At 51.9% G+C, this 20615-nt stretch overlaps 2 protein-coding genes across 2 annotated transcripts in view; one reads left to right on the top strand and one right to left on the bottom strand.

Moving 5' to 3' along the window:
- Positions 1-3044: 3044 nt before the first annotated feature.
- On the top strand, positions 3045-7993 carry SOD3 (superoxide dismutase 3). The gene is made up of 2 exons (XM_021679406.2): positions 3045-3125; positions 6645-7993. Exon 2 carries the CDS (start codon positions 6661-6663, stop codon positions 7402-7404), a length of 744 nt encoding a protein of 247 aa, XP_021535081.1. The 5' UTR covers positions 3045-3125; positions 6645-6660; the 3' UTR covers positions 7405-7993.
- A 7846-nt stretch (positions 7994-15839) lies between these two features.
- Positions 15840-20615, bottom strand: part of CCDC149 (coiled-coil domain containing 149) — a 100912-nt gene continuing 96136 nt past the window's right edge. Inside the window, exon 12 of the mRNA XM_021679407.2 lies at positions 15840-16499. Coding sequence (XP_021535082.2) covers positions 16078-16499 — 422 coding nt within the window. The 3' untranslated portion in view covers positions 15840-16077. The remainder of the gene's footprint in view (positions 16500-20615) is intronic.

Raw genomic sequence — 20615 nt, 5'->3', positions numbered from 1 at the left:
TGGGCGGGAGGAGGGGCTGGAGGCAGAGTCAGAGTCCACGCAGAGCTTTGCCCGGAGGGGTTGCACTCTGCTGTTTTCCCGAGAAGAGCTTCACACACGCTAACCTTCTGGTTGGAGGATGCACTGCTTTCATGCCCTATCGCTGGTCGTGCTCCTCCCATGGCCAGCGGGGTATGAGCGCTTGAGAAGTCCCTGGTTCTGGCTGGCCTTCATTACCTTCTGATGCACACGCATTGACCTGACACTTGAACAGAAGGGTGCCATGTTCACAGAGAGAAGGAAGCTGGCCAGACCGTGGCGCTGGGACACAGAATGCCATCTCTCTTCTTCACTGGGGGCCCCTGTGCTCTTAATATGAATGAAAAGGTGCAGGCAGGGCTGCCTGGGTGGCTCAGTTGATTAAGCATCTGCCTTTGGCTCAGGTCATGATCCCAGCATCCTAGGATCGAGTCCCCGCATTGGGCTCCCTGTTCAGTGGGGGATCTGCTTCTCCCTCCCCTGCGCTTGCGCTCTCGATCTCTCTCTCTCTCTCAAATAAATAAATAAAACCTTCAAAAAAAAAAGCGGGTGCAGGCAAATTGCCTAACAAGTGCCCAGCACACAAAAGGCACTTTCATAAACGCTAGATGTTATGATTTTATTGCTATTAGTAAGAACGATGCTTCTTTTCTCCCTGCGCACCTCACTAGCAAGGACCTCCTTTTCCCCATATCACCCAGAGGTATTTGGACAAAATGCCAAGATCCAAGCTTGAACCACGCAGGTCCCTGACTCCACTTCCGCTCCCCTCGGGGTTTCTGGGCGGACCTCGGGCAGAAAGACACACTCGGAAGTTTTCTCAGGTGTGACGAAAGTACTCGCGTTGGGTAAACTGTCCTCACACAGAATTTGGCCTTTTTAGGAGACAACCTTGAAACCCTAATTATTGCTTTCAGGAATTTTCTCCTCCTGGGAACCACTCTGTTTCCCGGTGGAATTTTATTCTATGGGTTTTCTGAATACAATGAAAGGGAAAGTACAACTGGGATCCCTGCACAAAAGAAGTTCAAAGTTCTCTGGCAGAGATCTCTTCTACACAGATGGGAGTACTTCTGAGCGCATCTCCGAATACTGCTGCCTTTACAAGCCTCACTTGGTTTTCTGTTGTATTACACATTAACAGATGTGAAAAGAAAGCGAGGTCAGTGGTTCAGCGGCTCGCGGCATGGCAGTCGTTGGTGTTAGGAGGTAACTGTGGGGTGTGGGCTCGCCTGTTGTTTCTTCCCTTTATCTTGCAGGCCGGGAGGTTGTAAAGTCTAATGATTAAGGAGGTGGGCTTAGGAATCACAGTCTTGAGTCTAGATCTTGACTTCGCCATTTTCCAGCTCTGCCACCTTGGGCCCATTACTTAGCCTTCCTGAACCTCATTTCCTTATCTATACCGAGTGGGCAAATTCATACCCATCCCACGGCATTTATACGAGCATTGAATAAAAAATGCTATATGAGAAGGCGTTTTGCAAAGTATTCTGTGGCAAGTTCGAAAATCCCCACCCAGACAACTTAAGCAAAAGGAGAATGCACTGACTGACAGCCTAAAAACAGAGCTTCAGGTATGGCTAGATCCAGGGGCTCACACTCTGCCATTAGGTCCAGATTTCCCTCAACTTTTACTTCGCTTCCCTCCAGACGGATTCTCCCTTAGTGGGGCAAGGGGGCTGCAACAACTCTAGTCTTTCTAGCAGTACCAGGGAAAGTGTCAATGCATCTCCTTGGCTCTGAATGATCCTGGAACCAATGCAATGTTTTGATTAGTCACACGCCCACGTCTGGAGCAAGAGGGGTGGAGTCAATACCTCCTGCATGGAATGAGCCCTGGTTTCCGAGCAGAGAACTGAGGTACTGTTGCCAAAGGAAGCAGGAATAGATGTTTCCGAAGCTGACTGCCCACCAGAATGACAAACTTTAAAAAACAACAACAGTTCTAGGAAGCTGGCAATGGATTCGCTCAGCCCGGGGTGGAGCCTCGAAGTCTAGATTTTGAAAAAGCCTTCCTGCTGCCAAGACTAGTGTTTGGGTCTCTAGGGCGCCCCCCCCCCCCCGCCACCGTCCATCCCTCCCTCCGCACTGGGTGGATCTGTTGACATCCCCGCTCCCTCCCAGAGTCTGAAGCCCCAGACGGCAGGGGCTCCTGCAGCTCTGGGTACCTGGCCTGGAGTGAGCACCCACAACCCATTTGCAGACAAGCTGCCTTCTCCCGTGTGGGCTTTCCTGGGAGAGAAAAGCTTCTATTTTGGGAAGAGGTTGCCGCGATGGAGGAAAGACCATGGCAGCAAAGGCGGGCAGGTCGCCAGGGGTGGGAAAGGCTCACAGTCCCCTGGGCCACACACGCTTAGAAGACTCCAGCATAACTTGAATAAAAAAGCGACCACAACAGGGATGGTGATGGTGTGTGAGCGTGCCGGCTCGGCGTTAGCATCAGATCCCCATTTTACAGACGATGAAGGGGAGGCCCCCGGCAAGGGGTGGGGGCTGGTCCAGGAGCACAATTAGGAAGTGACACAGCTGGGCCTGGCAGCCTGGCCCATGTGACCACTAGCCACCTGCCCCTCACCTCTCAGAGGGCTGGCACCAGGGCGGGGGGGGGGGGGGGACATCACGCATATTTGCAAGTGGCCCATTTCCTTCTTAGTAGCATCCAGCAAACCTAAGTCAACAGTGGAGGAAATCAGGGGAGAGCAAGAAAGAGCCCATTGTACAACTCTCCAAAAAGGCTATTTTCTGCCGACTTCTTATTCCCCCAGCTGCGTGCTGAAGGTCATTGGCGATGTCTGCACAAACCAGTGAAGTCACAAGAAGGAAAACTTGGCCGGGGAGCCCGAGGCTGGGGAGGGTGGAGGTGGAGACAGAGGAGGGTGGAGACAGAGGAGGAGGGGGCCAGGCCACTGCACACCCGGGGACAGGGCCTCCTGACCCTCCCTCAGTCAGCCCAATGGCCTGCCTCCCTGGCCGTGACCACTCCCGTGGGCTGGCTTCCCCTCGCGCCCACAAACAGCCCAGCCGCAGGAGTCCGCCTGCATTCCTGTGAACGCTGGGCTCTGCTCCCTACTTCTCAGGAGGAAAGCTCTCTTGGAAGAGCTGGAAAGGTGGGTGCCAAGTTCAGGTTCATTTTCTTCTTCTCAGAGGGTGCTTTTTACGAGTTTGGAACTGGGGCGGGGCATGTGGCCTCTGCTTGGAAAAGCACTTGATCGTCTTTTTGAGGGGGACCCGTTGAGGGACAGAACCTGGCTGCTCTGAAGGGGGTGAGTGGGGAGGAGGGAGGGGTGAGGGGGGAAGCCTCAGGGGAGAAAGGAACTGTTGTCCTTTGTACCTGTGAAGGCCCGAAGCGGACTTTAGGGTTAGAAAAGAGAAACCTGGAGGGAGGAAGGCCACCTCTCTGGATGTTGCATGCCTCGGGGGCCGGGACCTCTTAGGGCAGAGCCACCTGCTTAGGGGAGGGCCTGGCTGGCTCAGGCTCACCTCCAGGGCTCCATCTAGGAATGAGCCCAGGACCTGGGACATCAGGAAGGTGTCAGAAGGATCACCGTCTTCCCAGATCCAGACCCAGGAAGGAGGCACAGGGTTCGTGGCTTGCTTTGTCCTCTTTCTCCGATAACCTGTCTTCCCTTCCAGACCAGGCACATAGCCCCCCCCCCCCCCCAACCCCCGGGGTCATTCCCACCCCAATTCGGGGGGGGGGGGGGGGGGGGGGCAGTGTGCGTGTATGAGATGGGTGAGCCTGATGCGGACTGGCCTCAGGAGGCAGAAGTCAAGGTTTAGAACCACAGAGTCAGGGCTCACCTGGGGTTGCGGAAGAATTTTTTTCTTTTAAGAGAAAAGAATCTGCTTAGACTGTTAAGTAATGACCCAAACATTCTTGAAAAAGAAAGTTTCATTGACACACCCCAGACAATCTGTTTTTGCTCTGTTTTTAAGGAAGAGTTTTCTAACTGGCAGAGCCCTTCCGAGGGGCAAGACTGCTGGCAGGGGTGGGAGAGGCGATGATGATGATGGAGAGCTGGAGGCTGAGGCCTGGGATGGTCCCCCACTCCCGCACCCGCTCCCCGGGGCTCCAGTGTGGACCCCCATACCAGGCCATGTCTGAGGCAGTGGTACCCTTGACGTCACTTTCTGGGCTTCTCCTACCTTCCTGCCACTCCTTCTTGGAGCCTTTCCTGGGCACCTCCTCCTCCCACGGCTTCAGTAGCATCGCTCAGCTGATCGGCCTGGAACTTCTATCAGCGTTCCCCTCTGGTCGCTAAGAGCTGCCGGATACCTACCAGGCTCTGTGCTATGTGTCCCTTCAGCTGTTCAGTGTGCTTGGACCACACACTTTTAAATCTTGCCATCAGCGGCTTATCGAGTATGTAACCTTGGGCAAGACGCCTGCTTCTCCTGGCCTCAGTTTCCTGCTCTTTGGAAGGGGGATAACAGTAACCCCCACCCCACAGGGCTCAGGTGAGGCTTCTATGACTCGACAGAGACAAAGTGCTTTTAACAAAGCCTGTAGGTGTGTTCGTTAAGTGTTAGCCCTTCACACTCTGAAGCCTCACGGCAAGCCTCGAAGGTACATATAATTATCCCTATTTTGCACATTAAAAAAAACAACAAGGCTCAGCAAAAAGGTGGAGCCCAACTAGCTTTTACTCCAGCAGTTTCTCTGGTACTCCGCACTATCAGTGAGTCCAGAATCCACTCTTTTCATCGCCATACTAGATTGGCTTTACGTAATGGTTTCAGAAGGAATAAATACCCCATCCTGGAACTTGCTTTTCAAGTGGCACCTGTCTTTGAAAGCGCAGCTGACCTGCAACCCAGTTCTGTGGAGAAAGCACTGGTCCGTGAGGACAGACTTAAAACTATGAAGACAGCCTGCCATATCTGTCTCACTAAATCTTTACCGTGATCCTTGGTGACATTACCTTATTTTGCGGGTAGCTGAGACAGAGTCAGTCACTTCCTCACAATATCGCGATTAGCATACGTTGGGATTGGGATCTGAACCTGTGAAACCCTGGCTGAGTCCCCGAGTCTTTGATGGAGCTTAAAAAAAAATAGTAATTCATGCCCACTGAATCAGAATCCCTTGGGTGAGGCTTGGGCATGTGACTTTTAAGAGCCAGAATCCAATGTGCCATCAACTCTGAAAACCCCTCGCAGCGACACTGCCTCTCCCAAGTGCCAGACCCATGTTTCCAAACGGCTACTGAACACCCGACCTGGGCTCAGGCTGAACAAACCCTCTCTCCCGACTTCTCAGGGCCTCTTACCACCATGCATCTGCCGGTCTCCCCTGCTGGGCTCCCACATCCTCTCCATCCCCGCTGTAAGCACTCTTCAAGATGTCTCCCAAATCCATGGCCCCTGCATCTTCGCTGCCTCCATCTTGGTGAAGGCCTTCATCAGTTCCAGTTTGGGCTGAGGCAACCAGGCAACTCATCTACTTCTGGCAGTCTCCATTCTTCCTTTTCTGTGTCTCTATCTCTTACTGGGCTATCCCCACTCCCTCTCCCCTCTTCCCTCCATCCCCAAAGACCAGCCCATATCCTTTCTCTGGCCAGGTTGATGAACTAAAAACTATCTCATCGCCGTCTGCTTTAAAATTTCCACCGGCTCCAGACCCCCCACCCCGCAGCTCAATATTCACACTCCCTAGCACAGCAAACCCAGGCCCTCAGCCCCTGGCTCTAAGTTCCCTCCTCCCTGGCTACACAGGCCATGTTGCAGCCACACAAATTTTCCCCCATCCCTTAAACACACCATACTGTCACGGGCTGTGAACATGCACGTTGCGCCTCCTGCCTGACACGGGCTTCCAGCCTGGCTCAGCTCAAAAACTGCTTGCTTTGTGAGACCACGTTCAAATGTCATCTCGTCTGGGAAGCTTTCCTGGAGATCCCCTTGGGGGTGGGTACTCCTTCCTCTGTCCTTCCCAAGTACAAGACTCCTCCATCTTCAATCACAGGATGGCGTTAGAATGATCTGATGACATGTGGGTCCCTCAGTGAATTCCTCAACCAACAATCACGTATTAAATGTCGCCGACAGCCAGGTGGGGGCCCAGGTGCTGGGGATGATGAGTAAAACCGAGTTTCTGGCTTCAAGTCTATTGTGCGCGGCAGAGAAGAGGGGATAGGGCACTTCAGAGAGGGGGCACCGCTCGTGCAAAGACCAAGAAGGCAGGGGCAACAAGTCTTAGTATGTCTGTAAGGAAGGATGCTTGGCCAGAGTGGCAGGGGATGCCGTGGGGTAATCAGGGGAAGCAGGAGGTCTGGAAGGGCCATCCTCACGCGTCCTGAGATGCTCCCCTGATTGCCCCAAGACTCCCTCCACGTGATGGAGACAGGACTGGAGAGGGCCACGATCACATTGCTGGCTCAAAAAGATCCCCATGAGTTGCCCGAGATTGTGCCAAATCCATCTTTACACCCTCAGCACCTCACCCAGGTCCTGGAGGACAGCAGGCCCAGAGACGCAGGGGAGAAGGCAAGAATGCCCACCGGGCAAGGAAGCCCCCCTCCCCCGCTCCCCGGCCCCGGGATGGGGGGGGGGCAGGTCCCGAGACTGCCCGGTGCCAGAGACTAAGGCTCCCTCTGCCCCACCCCTGGGGGGGGTGCTGCCCGCAGGTGCCCGACTCCGGCCATGCTGGCCCCGGCGCTTCTGTGTGCCTGCCTTCTGCTGGCGGCCCCCGCCTCGCGCGCCTGGCCCGGCCTCGACCCGGAGGAGCCCGGCTCCAGCACGGAGGCGCAGATCCGCGACATGCATGAGAAAGTGACGGCCATCTGGCAGGAGCTGACGCAGCGGCGGGCGGCGGCCGTCGGCGGCCCGGACGCCGCGCTCCACGCCGCCTGCCGGGTGCAGCCGTCGGCCACGCTGGACGCCGCGCAGCCCCGGGTGAGCGGCCTCGTGCTCTTCCGGCAGCTGGCGCCCGGCGCCCGGCTCGAGGCCTTCTTCGACCTGGAGGGCTTCCCGGCCGAGGCCAACAGCTCCAGCCGCGCCATCCACGTGCACCAGTTCGGGGACCTGAGCCAGGGCTGCGAGTCCACGGGCGCGCACTACAACCCGCTGGCCGTGCCGCACCCGCAGCACCCGGGCGACTTCGGCAACTTCGCCGTGCGCGACGGCCGCCTCTTCAAGCACCGCGTTGGCCTGGCCGCCTCGCTCGCCGGCCCGCACTCGATCGTGGGCCGCGCCGTGGTGGTGCACGCGGGCGAGGACGACCTGGGCCGCGGCGGCAACCCAGCCAGCGTGGAGAACGGCAACGCGGGCCGCCGGCTCGCCTGCTGCGTGGTGGGCGTGAGCGGCCCGCTGCCCTGGGCGCGCGTGGCGCAGGAGTACGCGGAGCGCAGGAAGCGGCGGCGGGAGAGCGAGTGCAAGGCCGCCTGAGCGCGCACCCCGCCTCCGGGAGGGCCTCGCCCGAGGCCCTTCCCTTCCGCGCGCGCCCCCTGCCTGCCTCGAGTCTCTCCCTCTGCTCCCAGAGGGACCCCCCCCCCGGGGTCCCCAGTGCTGCCATGGCTGAGGTCTCCCCCCAAAGCCCCTCCAACCACGTATGCTGAGACACCCCTCTGCCTCCAGAGGCAGCCCCCGGCCTCTGAGACGCTCATCCTGAGCTCTGAGGACCCCCAGAGGTATTGAAATACCCCATCTGCCCTCCCCAAACCCCCCCCCCCCCCCCCCGGTCCCTTTCCACCCTGACACCCCTACCCTCAGTCCAAGAGCCCTGAAATCCCTCTTTACCCTAAGGACTCAGCTCCTCCCACCCCGTAGATTCCTTCTGAGACCCGTCCTGAGGTTACCCAGACCCCACGCCCGCCCAGCCACCTCTCACGCACCATGCCAGCTCAAGCAGCCTGCGGTTAGGCGCCCCTGCCCGGTGCCCTCAGCTGTCACTCGCCCACTGCCACCCCGCAGAGAGCTGCTCCTTTGGGAGCTGTTTGGCGGTCTTTGTGTTGCACATTAAAACTCAGCAATTCAGACTTGCATTTGGGGCCTTGGTTACTTATTTTGTTTGTCTGAGGCTCTGCTCCCAGGCTCAGCTAGTCTTTGGAAAGAGCAAAGATATTTCCCAAATCCCCACAGGATTTCTCCTTATCCTCCTCCCTCCAAGTCTGCTGGCCACGGTATTCAGTCTCTGGTTGGCATGTCTTCTGTGTGGCTCCCAAGATGGAGGGCACCGGGATCACTCAGGAAAGTGAGGAAAAAAAAAAATGACGGCTTCCTGGGCTGGAATCCAAAGGGAAAGATGGACATCTATTTGCAACAAGCTTCCTGGTGATTCTCAGGCTGGAGCCACCGGCCTGGCACACGGCTCATGCCACCTCACTGGGCCTTGGATCTCCTGGCATGGGCCTCTAAGTGCGGCCCGAGGTCCACTTCCCAGATGGCGGGGAGAGGGCCAGTGAAGCAGTCGAGCGGGCAGTTTACAGGGAGGTTGGCATTGCTGTCTGAAGTTGCTGGCCTTCTCCAAGACCGGAACAAGGACAATGTTCTCCTTCTTGACTTCTTGACACAAAGGCAGTTGGAACCATGGAGCCCAACGGCAGGCTGATTTTGATTAGGACTTAGATGTTCAGCCTCTCTTTTTGAAAAGCATAATCTATACACACACTAGATCAGAAAGTGCGTCCACCTTCATTTATTTTATTTTTTTAAAGATCTTACTTGTTTTAGAGTGCATGTGTGTGAGTAGGGGGAGGGGCAGAGGGAGAAGGAGAGAGGGAGTCCCCAGCCGACTCCATACTGAGCGTGGAGCCTGACGTGGGGCTCGATCCTAGGTCCCTGAGATCATGACCTGAGCTGAAATCAAGAGTTGGAAGCTTAACTGACTGAGCCACCCCGGTGCCTCTGTCCACCCTCGGTGATTGAATAAAAGCACTCCCAATAACTTTCTAATGTCCTTGGGGAGACCCACTCTAGCTGCAGGTTTTCCACCCTGGGTACTCAGAGGCAGCTTCCATTTCTCCCAGCCTCTCAAGGCAGTGAGTCAAATGGAACCTTAGCCAGAAACCCATCCCCAGTGGTTATTTTTGCTTCTTACTAGGACTAACTTGTTATTTAAAAATCTTTCCTTGAACCCAAGTGACAACCGGAGAGCGAGGTTTTTGCCTGGTGACTGTTCCACCAACTGGTTCTCACGGGTTTGAAGTATTAACTTGAACTGGGCAGATCAGCACTGAGAGGGAACTAGCAAACGGAGGCTTTAAATACCCTGATCTCAACAGATGTGTGTGCCTATCCCCACAATTAAAAGTTGTGAAAACGAGGCAGGAATCACAGAGGACACACAGTGGAGGCATCAAGACCCTATGGATGGATGCCCAGCACCCCATCTTCGACTCTGCTGCCCCATTATAGGTTAATTCAGGATCATCAGGGGAGGTTTGGACTTATTTTTAGGAGACTGGTGCTTCTCATCACTAAACTTCTGCTGTAGTCCATCTGGGCTATCACAAAATATCACAGACTGAGTGGCCTATAAACAACAGAAATTTGTTTCTCACAGCCCTAAAGACTAGAAGTTCAAGACCGCAGCACCTGCATAGTCGGGTGAGAGCTCTCTTTGGGGTTCACAACCATTGACGTTCACTGTGTCCTCACATGGAGGAAGGGATTAGAGATCGCTCTGGAGCCTCTTCTATAAGGCTCCCCCCATCATGACTTTGGGACCTCCCAAAGGTGTCACCTCTTGTTACCATCATCTTTTGGGGGTTAGGATTCCAATGTATGAATTTGGGGGGAACACAAACATGCAGATCATAGCATCTTCTGTTCTTAGTTCCTCTTTTCACTACCCTTGGCCCCCCACAAGACTAAAGAGATACCCTAGCAGACCCATTCCTTTTGCTTTCTGTTCATTAAGGGGAATTGGATTGATAAAGTATTCCGTGGGGCTCCAGAGACAAGAAACAGAGAAAGGAAATAATAGAAGGGTAAATTACAGTTCACTGTAAAGGCAAAGGAATGCATCCAGCAGGGTGGTTGACAGCTCAAGTAGAAAGGCCTGTTTGGAACCCCAGCTCTGCCACAGTTAGAAGCTGTGTGACCTGAGTTAAGTCACTTCACCCTCTGGGCTTGGGTTTTCTCATCTGTAAAATAAGATCATCATATTGTTGTGAGGATTAAATCAAGTGTTATTTGTGACAGCTGTATAGTGTAGCACGAAGACCTAAGTATCTAGCACATGTCTAATTAATAACAATGGCTAAGGTCAGAAAAATAGTTACCTACGAATGGATTCGACTACCTTGTAAGGTAATGAGGGTCCTGCAACTAGAAGGATTCAAGTAAAGGAAAAGTTGCTTCCACTTAGGTTTGTAAGAAAGTATCTGCATCCATGAAGAAGCTGGCTGGCATGAACCTTGACCCCAGTTCTGGGGTGGGGGGTGGGCGGGGGGGGCTTCTGAGACGAAGGAAGACAGGCAGGCATCTGGTTAGGGTTAGGGTTACAGGCAGGCATCTGGTTTTGGGCCCAGAACCTGATGTGTGCCACCAAACCCACCCACTGGACCCCACTTGGCCCCTGGAGGCTATTTTTACTCCTCTCTTCTTACAGATCTGTTTTGTTAATCTCCTTATATTCGCTGTTTTGACTTCCCAGCCAGCTTGCTAATCAGTTTGCCTGCTTGACTCACAGGGTTTGCATTTGTCACTGAGACTTAAACACACACTTGTTTTGATTTCTTTTTGTAAAATTAGAAGCGTTTGATGTAATGACTGTACCTATAGACACAGCTGGTAAAGTGAGAATAATGCTCAAGTTTGCACAGTTTAAACACAATGTAGACAATAATTAGAAATGCTATCTTTAGATGTTTAGGATAAGCTTTTTCTCAGAATTGCAGTGAATTTTTTCCGAGTGGGGCTTTTCAGTGCGTATATATACAGAAATACTAAAAACGTAAGAAAATAGAGCAAATCAGTGAGTGCTTTGGTCAACTTGAAAGACGGCAGGAAATAAACCAACTGATTTTAGATCTGGCATTTTTGACTGAATGCATAAAATCTTTACATTCTCCATAATTTTCACGACTGCCATATGATCTAATAATTTTAGGTGACAGATTGCAACCGATAATGTTGTTACAATATTCTAGAAGGAACACTCAGCCTATATCGTTGGCCTGCAGCGAGGGTGGAGAGGGAAAATGGTGCAAATAATAAAGATAATCATCTATATCAGGAAAATTACTGCATGTTTATTTCAGGTAACAAAAAAAGGATATAGTTATACTACATGATAATCGTAGAAACCAGTAACACAGGGTCTGCAAATGAATAGAGGTTACTTCTTTCTTTAAATTAAACTACAAGATAGCAGCTGGTTTGTTTTTTTTAAAGCCAATTGTTTTAAATTTAATAGGCTATCACTGGCCTCGGCTAAGATCCAAAATATATTCCTGGGCTCACATAGATTCCAGAAAGTCGAACTTGTCAGTGTTGTACAAACTTTCCCTATTAAAAAAAGTCCCACTCAGTGGAGAGGTGATATGGAATGTAAGGCAGCGCATCTGTATCTATCACTTTAAATTGCCTTCATGCTGTATCAACTTGCTTTGTTTTGTTTTTGTGAGCAATCGTAATATCGAGAGACAGGTCCTTCTTATTTTTTCTGCTTCTCATTTCTAATTAGATTCACTACCGAGCTCTCTATTGCATCTCTGATTTTCACATTTTTCTCTGTTCAGAAAGACATCTGGAAAAAAAGGAATATATTAAAGTAGTGAGCTAAGGGGAATCTTTTGGCTTCTTGACATCCTAACTGAGCTGTGTCATGGTACCCTCAGTATTTATTAAGGAGGGAGATTTTTCCAAATGGAGGCTTCCAGAATGAAAGCAAAGGGCAGACGGAGAAGGTGCTCAAAGAGAGGACTTTTTTTTTTTTTTTTTAAAGATTTTGTTTATTTATTTGAGAGAGAGAGACAGAGACGGAATGAGCAGGGGCAGAGGGAGAGGGAGAAGCAGACTCCGCAGAGCAGGGAGCCCAAGGTGGGGCTCAATCCCAGGACCCCGGGATCATGACCTGAGCTGAAGGCAGATGCTTAACAGACTGACCCACCCAGGCGCCCCAATAGAGGACTTTTTCAAAGAGAAGTAGGATACCAAGCCATCCAAAGGGCCTGCAGCAAAGCGATGGAGCCAGGAGAGGCCCCATATTTTGGAGGAGCAGCACACCAAGAGGGGTGAAGGCATGCTGTAATTTTAAGGAAACAAGGAAGATAACACCAATGAGCAGGGAGCTGGTCTTTGAAATTCCTTAAAGAAGAGGTTGAACCTTTTATGTCACATGGTGAGTAGGGGTGTAAATGCCCCAGTGGGACTAACACATCCAAAGATTCACCCCAACAGGTGAATGACTGATGGCAGAACCCTTTTCTAGAATTCCCTGTCGTGATGGTGGTGTGTGTTGGGGATTGAGGGCACAAGAGGCGCAATGACGGGAAAATGCATTTCGTTTAAGATTGCCGAGTGGGAGGAGGCTCCAGCCGCGATTGAGCTGAATGCCACCAGGAGCTTCCTAGCTAGAGAGGCTTCTGGAATAGCTGTGTGAGGTGAAGAAGACAGAGGGGGGGTGGGGGTGGGGGAGGAAGGTGGGCAGAGGAGGCATGGAAAGAGGAGTTAGGGATGAGAAATGCCTGGAATAAAAAAGCCAATCCATTTCTAGGGGCCTTAATTAAAAGAACGACACACGCTCATATGTAAAAATCCACACCTAAGGGCTCTCAGGTACAGAGCGGTCACAAGAAAGGCAGGATGTGCAAACAAGCTTTCATTAAGAGACCTGTCGGCTCTGTTTCATTTACCCAGGCTGCTCTGCATTCTGCTGGCAACTGAGCTGGAAAAATAATGGAAGGACAGACACACTCGAAGAGGCGAACAAAGGTGGGAACGTCCCAGCTACAAAACAGAACAGATGATAAAGCAGCCAAGGGAGAGCGGAGATGAGATGACATTCTTCTTAACAAAAAACAGCCGCTGCCCCGCTCCCCAGCTCCAGACTCATGAGTAACGAAATATTCTGGCTTTTTAAGGGAAGAAAATGAAACAAAATCAGATGTGGAGTTCAGAGACAATGCTGCTGGTGGCTTATTTAAATCTATTCTCAACTTTCCTCTACTGCTCGATTTTGTTTTGCTGTTCACCCTTTTAGAGTCTGCATGTCCAGGGACGGGCCCTCCCTAGTTCACTTGGTGATCCTGATGAGTCCAAGCCCTTCTCAGTTAATTCCATCTCCCTCGCTAGGGGTTGGTTTAGACATAGGCCTGCGATAATTCTGACCAATGAATTGTGACAAGAACTAGGTTTCTTGCTCTTATGCATGCACGTCCGCACATGCACACACACACACACACACATATGCATGCACACACATGGGGAGAAACTTCCTTCTTGCCTTTGGACACAAATATGAGAACAGGTGACTGATGCTGGAGCTGTGGCAGCCATCTCGGCAGCTTGAGGGTGTAGCTGACCATGAGGCAGGCAGAGCAGAAAGATGGAAACACAGATCCTTGATGACTTCTTGAATAAACCAGCCCCAGAATACCCCACTTCTGAAGTTCTCGTTATGCAATATAATTCATTTTCCTACCGTTTAAGTTTCTTAAAGTGTGTGAATCGTAGCGGAGCGTGCTCAGACTGATGCAAGGCTAGCTGGTGGAGCAGGGGAGAGAACGCTGTGCACTTCCACAAGGACTCTCAAAAAGACAAAAGACAGCCAAAAGTAATTGCTGAAACTCCCTTTAATGTCTGTGGAACAGAGGAGCCACGTTGGGCTGGAACAGCAGGGGTGGGACAGAGTCACGTGTGTGTATGGGGCATTGTCAAGGTTACTCATGTGACAGGATCAGCTCATTGGCTCCAATTCCATCTAATAACACAAAACCCTCCCAGGCAGACTGCATGCACCGTTTGGGTTATCATTCTCTCTGACCGCCCCACCCTGAACCCCACACTCTCTGGGACTCACAGTAGTGTCCCTGCCCGTGATGGAATGTGGTGGCGTTTCTTATAAGCGCTGCTTTCCAGAAGGTGACGGAATGGGCCCTAAAGATGTGCACCTGGCCGACTGTGTGTCAAAACCAGTGCTTCCGTGGGGAGAGATTTTTCTTTTCATTATGATTGTATTAAATCTGGCTGTGATTTCCTTTGGTGGCTCTGGCGGGCTATGTAGTAGCGCTGAACATTTGCAGAGAGTTAAGGCCTAGTGCCGCAGGAAAATTATTTCCGTGGCTGCTGGCCTGTGCAGGCTCTGCAGCTGCAGAAGCCACCTCCCTGGAGAGGAAGTCGAGGGGGCGGGTGTGGGGGGCGGGGAGAGGCTGAAGCACAGAAGGATGACTGGGGCATCGGGGCCTGATGGGCAAGGGGCACATGGTATGTCCAGATCCCAGCTCCTGGGTCTAGGAGCAACAGTGCACCGACTTGGGCACGCCCCTCTTCCACTATTGGGGTGACCTCTGGTGAGTGGGAAGAAAGCAGCTGGAGGCCCACCCGGGCCCCAAACTGGACCTTCTTGCCTCCACTTTGCTGTCCTTCAGGGTGAGAGTGCGCAAAATCTGACAGAGCTCCTGCTCCGGGAGCAGAGTAACGCCAGAGATGAAATAGGGCAGGGAGGCATCGGGGTGGGCTGGCTACCCCTGTGCGGGGTTCACACCTAGGATCACGCACCTGCTCTACCCGCCTGATATTTTGGATGAATTTTCAACTTTCCCACCTCGGGAGCCTGTCTTTTTCCTGCAGGAGAGCCTCTCAAAGGAGTGATTCTGGTTCTCAGGGGTGTTTTGAGCTTTGGGATGTGGTATCAGGCCTTTCTGGGGTGATGAACTGAGTTTTGCTCAAAGAAAGGTCTATCGTTTGATGGGCCTTCCATTTTCTGCAGTTCCAGATGTCACCCAGAAGAGCTAATTTTATCCCTAAGGAAAGAACCAGGAGGGCTGACACCCCCTCCTCTCCCAGCCTGGGTTCTTGGTTCCACAGTCCTCCGAAACGGGCTGTAATGAAGTTATTTTGTTTTCCTCTCTCTTGCCACTATCGGGCCACGCGCTCTGCATCTCGTCTCTAAGATCCGGGTACCTGGCGGCACAGGGGAAGCAGCCTTAACGCCCCGCAGCGGGAGTGAAGGGTTCAAGGTTTCACGTGGCTCGGGAAACTGGATCGGCCCTAAGCAGTTTCCTGCCCCAACTGCTTATCTTGTCCCAAGCCCCACACCCACCGCTCCATGGCCATAAAAACCCTACAGGCAGCACGGGTTGAAGGCAGAGAACCAGCATTCCCAGGCTCTGGCTCTTATCTCAGAAACGAAAAATCAAAATGCCGCTGGAGTCCCCCTTCCCCCCACTCTTCTCCCTCCCATCACTCCGGGTCGATTAATCCTTCAGAATTACAGGCTGGAAAGCTCAGCTCTAGCAGTCAGCAAACGGGTCTCCACAGGGGCTGTGGATTTCAAACCGGAAACCCCACCTTCTGAGCCCGCTTAAGCCCCTCTCCACCTGCCAGTCGGTGGCATGACAGACAGTGCTATGGGCAGGGTGCCAAGAACACCCACGCTGGGAGGTCCCCCCGGGCCCTGACATGATGGAGCGGAGCCGCGAGCCCTCTGGACCCATTATGCTCAATTACACCTTTCTCTCCAGCCGCCTAACCATTACAAAGACGGGGACCTGATTAAAAACCCCATCCGTTTCAAGCTCTTCCCATAATTTTGATCGACAACATTAAACGCTAATAGAAAAACATCTTATCTCTAATAAAACCAACGCTGACAGAAAGACGGATGCCGAAAACCAGCCATATGGCGGACCGAATCTGTGCCCGGCCGTGTTCGCAGTAGCGTGTCTCCGGCAGAAAGAGATGACACCGGGAAGCTTGAGGACCCGCATTTAATAAATCAAACTGTGTTGGCATCATCAGAATATTCACAGTTTGCCACAGGACCTGGGTCTCTTCTCACTTGCAGGCTTGGAAGTATGTTAGGAGAAAGAAGCTTCCCAGTGCAGTTCTGATGCTTAAGTCGTTACCGTCCCCTGCGCCTTAGACGTGTCACCGTGCGGATCCCCTTCCCCTTCAGGTTTTCACGGCGCTCCCCGTGCCGCCACCCTCTGGGGTCTCCTTGCCGTCCTCCGGGGTGGAGGTTTCGGCTGCCGCCTGGCTGGACTCAAAGGAACCCGGGCAAGATTTGGGGGCCTCCCCCTTGGAGGCCAGGCCTGGCAGGGCTGTCCCCATCTCGTGCCTCCGAGCCTCCCCGGGACTTGCTCTTTGGACCCCTTCTGGTTCGGCCTCTGTCAGTCTCATTCTTTCCCCTCCAAGCCTGTCCATTCCTTCCTCCTCAGACGCTACCCGCAGTGATGAAGGATGAAAGGATTTGCACTGTTTCCCGTGGTTGTGATTTGCCGCGGAGCGGACGGTGGGCCCTCCAGCATCCTCCGGGGCTGTCAACGCCTCGGTGGCCGCCTGGCTTCCACCTTGTTCTGGCTTCTGGACCTCCCCTGAAACAGACCCGGGACAGCATCAGACCTCTGGCAGGAGGGCAGCCCTCGCTGCCTCTCTCCTCCCAACCTCAGGCCCATGTCACCAGGGCTCGGAGGCGGAAAGTGCCGCTGCAGGGGATCACGGGACCCACGTCAACAAAGAAAGCAGCCACCCTGGTGACTGCCGTGTCATTCATGGAGGGAAAGGGAGCCTGCGGCCAAGGTCATCACCCATCCCTTCCGGGCGCCTGGTTGTCTCCTGCTTCCCGCTCTGTGCTTCCTCGCGCCCATCAAGCATCTACATTGAGGACAAGGGTTCTGTAGATTCTGCGGCTCAGGAAAGACCTGGGGCCTTTAGTCATGAAAAGGGGTGCTGGTGGCCTTCCAGGTGGGGAAGAGAAGAACAGTGTGGGAGGGATTTAGTGTCCCCCATCCTCCCACTCATTCTCCAACAGCACCTCATTCTTCGATGCACACTGCTGATGTTTCCTCAGCTCCCCACCCCTCCTAACTACATTGGTCTGCTCAAACCTCTTCTCTAAACATCATTTTCAATCTCGACTGGAGGGGGATGGGAGAGAACGGGGTCCTGAGAACTGGCGTCTAGCCCCATTTTCCTACTTATTCATTACTTTGCGATCAGGAGAACCCGTCTGGCCTCCTTTCCTCAGACACAAAACAAGGGGCAGGACTCTCTGATGTCCCTTCCAGACCTAAGCACCTGTGGCCGTGCAGGACAGAGACATGCTTGGGGAGCAACCTCCCAGCATCCAGTCCTGTGCATTCAACGCCAGACTCTGAGGTTCCCAGAAGTCAAGATGTTCTCAGCCTGCAAGCCAAACAGTGGTGACATGCATGGAAGCACCTCACGGGGCTGATTTCAGGGGCCAGGGCTCTGGGGGACCCATCCTGGTACCCCCAGTGGGACAGAGTAGAGTCCCACCACCATCGGGCTGGCATCAGACACATGCAGATGGCTTCAGGCTGACAGCTGGGACTTGGGGAAGTGGAGGGAGAACTCAGGACGATTAGAAGCTGACCTGTTCTGACCATGCATTTTCCCGCTTAGGACTTTTTGCCAGAGCCTAGCTGCTTGTGGGATATATTTTAATTCCTTTCACCTAGGTCTCTGACAGGGTCCTACCCGATCTGCTCCTGTTTCAGCCCGCAGCCTCATTTCCTGTGGTTCTCTCATGTCTGTGTGTCCTTCTGTCCATTCTGTGCTATCTTTTGGTCTCTGCAGGCACCTGTGGATTCTCCCTCTCTAAAATTGAATCATAGCAGCTAACGCTTTTTAGGTGCTTTTCTGGGCTGGGCTCGGTGCTCAGCATTTTACCTGTTGATCTTATTCTAGAATGCAAGCAGGGGCCTCGCCTGACTTGTTCACAGTGCTTGGCGCATTCTAAGGATTCAAGAATGTTTATAAAAGTGCGTCGACCGTTACGTCTACAACTCACTGAATTTCACACCGTGGACACACCCATGGAACCAGCAGCCAGGACGAGAAGCAAAATAACCAACCCCCTATAGACACTTCCCAGTCTATCTACTCCCCTGGGCCCCTTCCTAGTCACTTTCCTGCCAAGAGCGGCCACTAGCCTACTTCAGACACCAAGGATGAGTTTTGCCTGGTCCTTGGTGTTCCTATACCAGAGTCGTATTGTTTATGCTGGTTTGTGTCTGTATTGTTTTGTGTGTATGAGATCGATCCATGTTACAGTCTGTAGAGTGGGTTCATTTGAAGGTGTCACAACAAATATTTAAGTATGGAATGAAAACAGGCAATTCACAAGGAAATACAAATGGATGGCAAACATGAGAAACGATGACTTCACTCTAACTAAAGATATCTAAATTGCAAAGAGATGCATTTTTTCATCTACCAGACTGGCAAAAATGAAAAGGTTTGATAAAGCTCAGTTTGGCTGAGGATGTGGGGAAACAGGTATAATCATACATTACTTAAGAGAATACAAATGAGCAAAACTCTTTGACAGGGTATTTAGGCAACAATCCCAAATACATTTACCCTTTGACTCAGTATTTTCAGGATTAGGAATCTACCTATGGATATTAGCTCACATATTTCAAGATGTATGCACCTAGATGCTCACTATGACATTGCTTTTTTTAAAAAAGATTATTTATTTGAGAGAGAGGGAGAGAGAGACTGTGTGAGTGGAAGGAGGTGCAGAGGGAGAGAATCTTCAAGCAGACTCATGAAGGAGGAGCTCCACATGGGGCTCAATCTCACGACCCATGAGATCATGACCTGAGCCAAAACCAAGAGTCGGATGCTTAACTGACTAAGCCACCTAGGTGCCCCATGACATTGTTTTTTATAGCAGAAACCTGGAGAGAATCTGAGTGCTCATCAACAGGGGATTCTGTATATACTTGCTGAGCCGTAAAAATGTTTTTGGCAGCATACACTAAAACTTGTAATTCTCCTCTAGGGAGCAAGCTGAGGGTCAGGGCAGAAAACAAGGATGGAGAAAGGCTTTAAATTTAACTTTATACCTTTCTGTGTCATTTACATTTTCTTTTCTTTTTATTTATTTATTTTTTAAGTAGGAGCCCAACTTGGGGCTTGAACTCAAGACCCTGAGATCAAGACCTGAGCTGAGATCAAGTGTTGGACGTCAAACGTACTGAGCCACACAGGTGCCCCCTCTGTGTCATTTACATTTTAATCACCTGCTTGTATTACTAGTTTAAAAAGGTAAGATATGCAACTTCCAAGATTTTGTCACCAATTAACATCTCGTCTTTCCTTTTTTGCACTAAATTGTAGACCTAAGAGCCTATATCCACTGCTTCCAGTTCCCAGTGCTGATTCACAACTCAGATCCTTCAGTCTGCCTTGTATCCTCCCTACCAGTGAGCAAGCTCTTGTCACCACATCCAACGCCCCTTTCTCAGTCCCCTCCTGCCTCCTCTGTAGCATATTTCTTTCTTTTTTTTTTTTTTGAAGATTTTATTTATTTATTTGATGCACAGAGAGAGAGAGCACAAGCAGGGGGAGTGGCAGGCAGAGGGAGAAGGAGAAGCAGGCTCCCCGCGGAGCAGGGAGCCCAATGTGGGGATCGATCCCAGGACCCCGGGATCATGACCTGAGCCAAAGGCAGACGCCTAACCGACTGAGCCACCCGGGCACCCCTCCTCTGTAGCATGTTTCTGATGCCACATCCTCCTCTCAAGCTGTTTCTCCCTTTGGTTTCCAAAACACTGTGTTCTTCTGTTTCTCCTCCAATCTTGTTTGGTGAGCATGCTGTATTAGTTTCCCATAGCTGCTGTAACAAATTACCACAAATTCAGTAGCTTAAAAGAACACATTTTTTTTCTCTTATAGCTCTGGAGGTCAGAAATCCAAAATGGCTTTCACTGGGCCAGAACCAAAGCCACACGGCCTTGGAGGCTCTAGGAGAAGATCTGTTTTCTGCCTCTTGCAGCTTCTGGCGGCTGCCGGCACTCCTTGGCTTGCAACAGCATCCCCCAGTATCTGCCTCGGTGGTCACACTGCCTTCTCTTTTCTGTGTGTGGCAAATCTCCTTCTGCCTCCCTCTTACAAGGAGACACGTGCTTCTACTGAGGACCCACATGGATAATCCAGAATAATCTCTCCATCTCAAAAGTGGGTAAATCAATCACACCTGTAAGTCCTTTTGCCCACTGAAGGTAACATTTACAGGTTCCAGGAATTAGGATCTGGAATCTTTGGGGGCCACTATTCAGCCTACTCTGCATGCCTCCTAGTTTCCTTTGTCTATCCCAAATCTCCTTCTGGCCCCTCTGATTCCACCCCCCCCCAACTATGTGCCATGCGTTTCCCTTGTTTTCATTCACTCTCACTCACTGGCCAGCTCATGACCTTAATTCCTGACCATGAGTACAGCTCCCAAATCTATATGCATGGCTCTGACCCCTTTCTGTCAGACATACACACCCAGGTTTCTAGCTGCCAACTGGATTCCCCCACCTGGATGATCTGGAATTCCCCTCGCCCCCAAACCTCCCCCGGTAGATGTGTTCGTGCCTGCCGTATCAGTACCGTTCATGGTAATACGGGCTTCACACCCTGAAGCCACCCACATTAGTGTCCTTCCCTTTTCTATACCCATCAACCGCCAAGTA

Source organism: Neomonachus schauinslandi, chromosome 2 (genome assembly GCF_002201575.2).
Source record: "Neomonachus schauinslandi chromosome 2, ASM220157v2, whole genome shotgun sequence".
NCBI lineage: Eukaryota > Metazoa > Chordata > Mammalia > Carnivora > Phocidae > Neomonachus > Neomonachus schauinslandi.
Note: the sequence above shows the minus strand (reverse complement) of the source record. Positions and strands in the feature narration are given on the sequence as shown.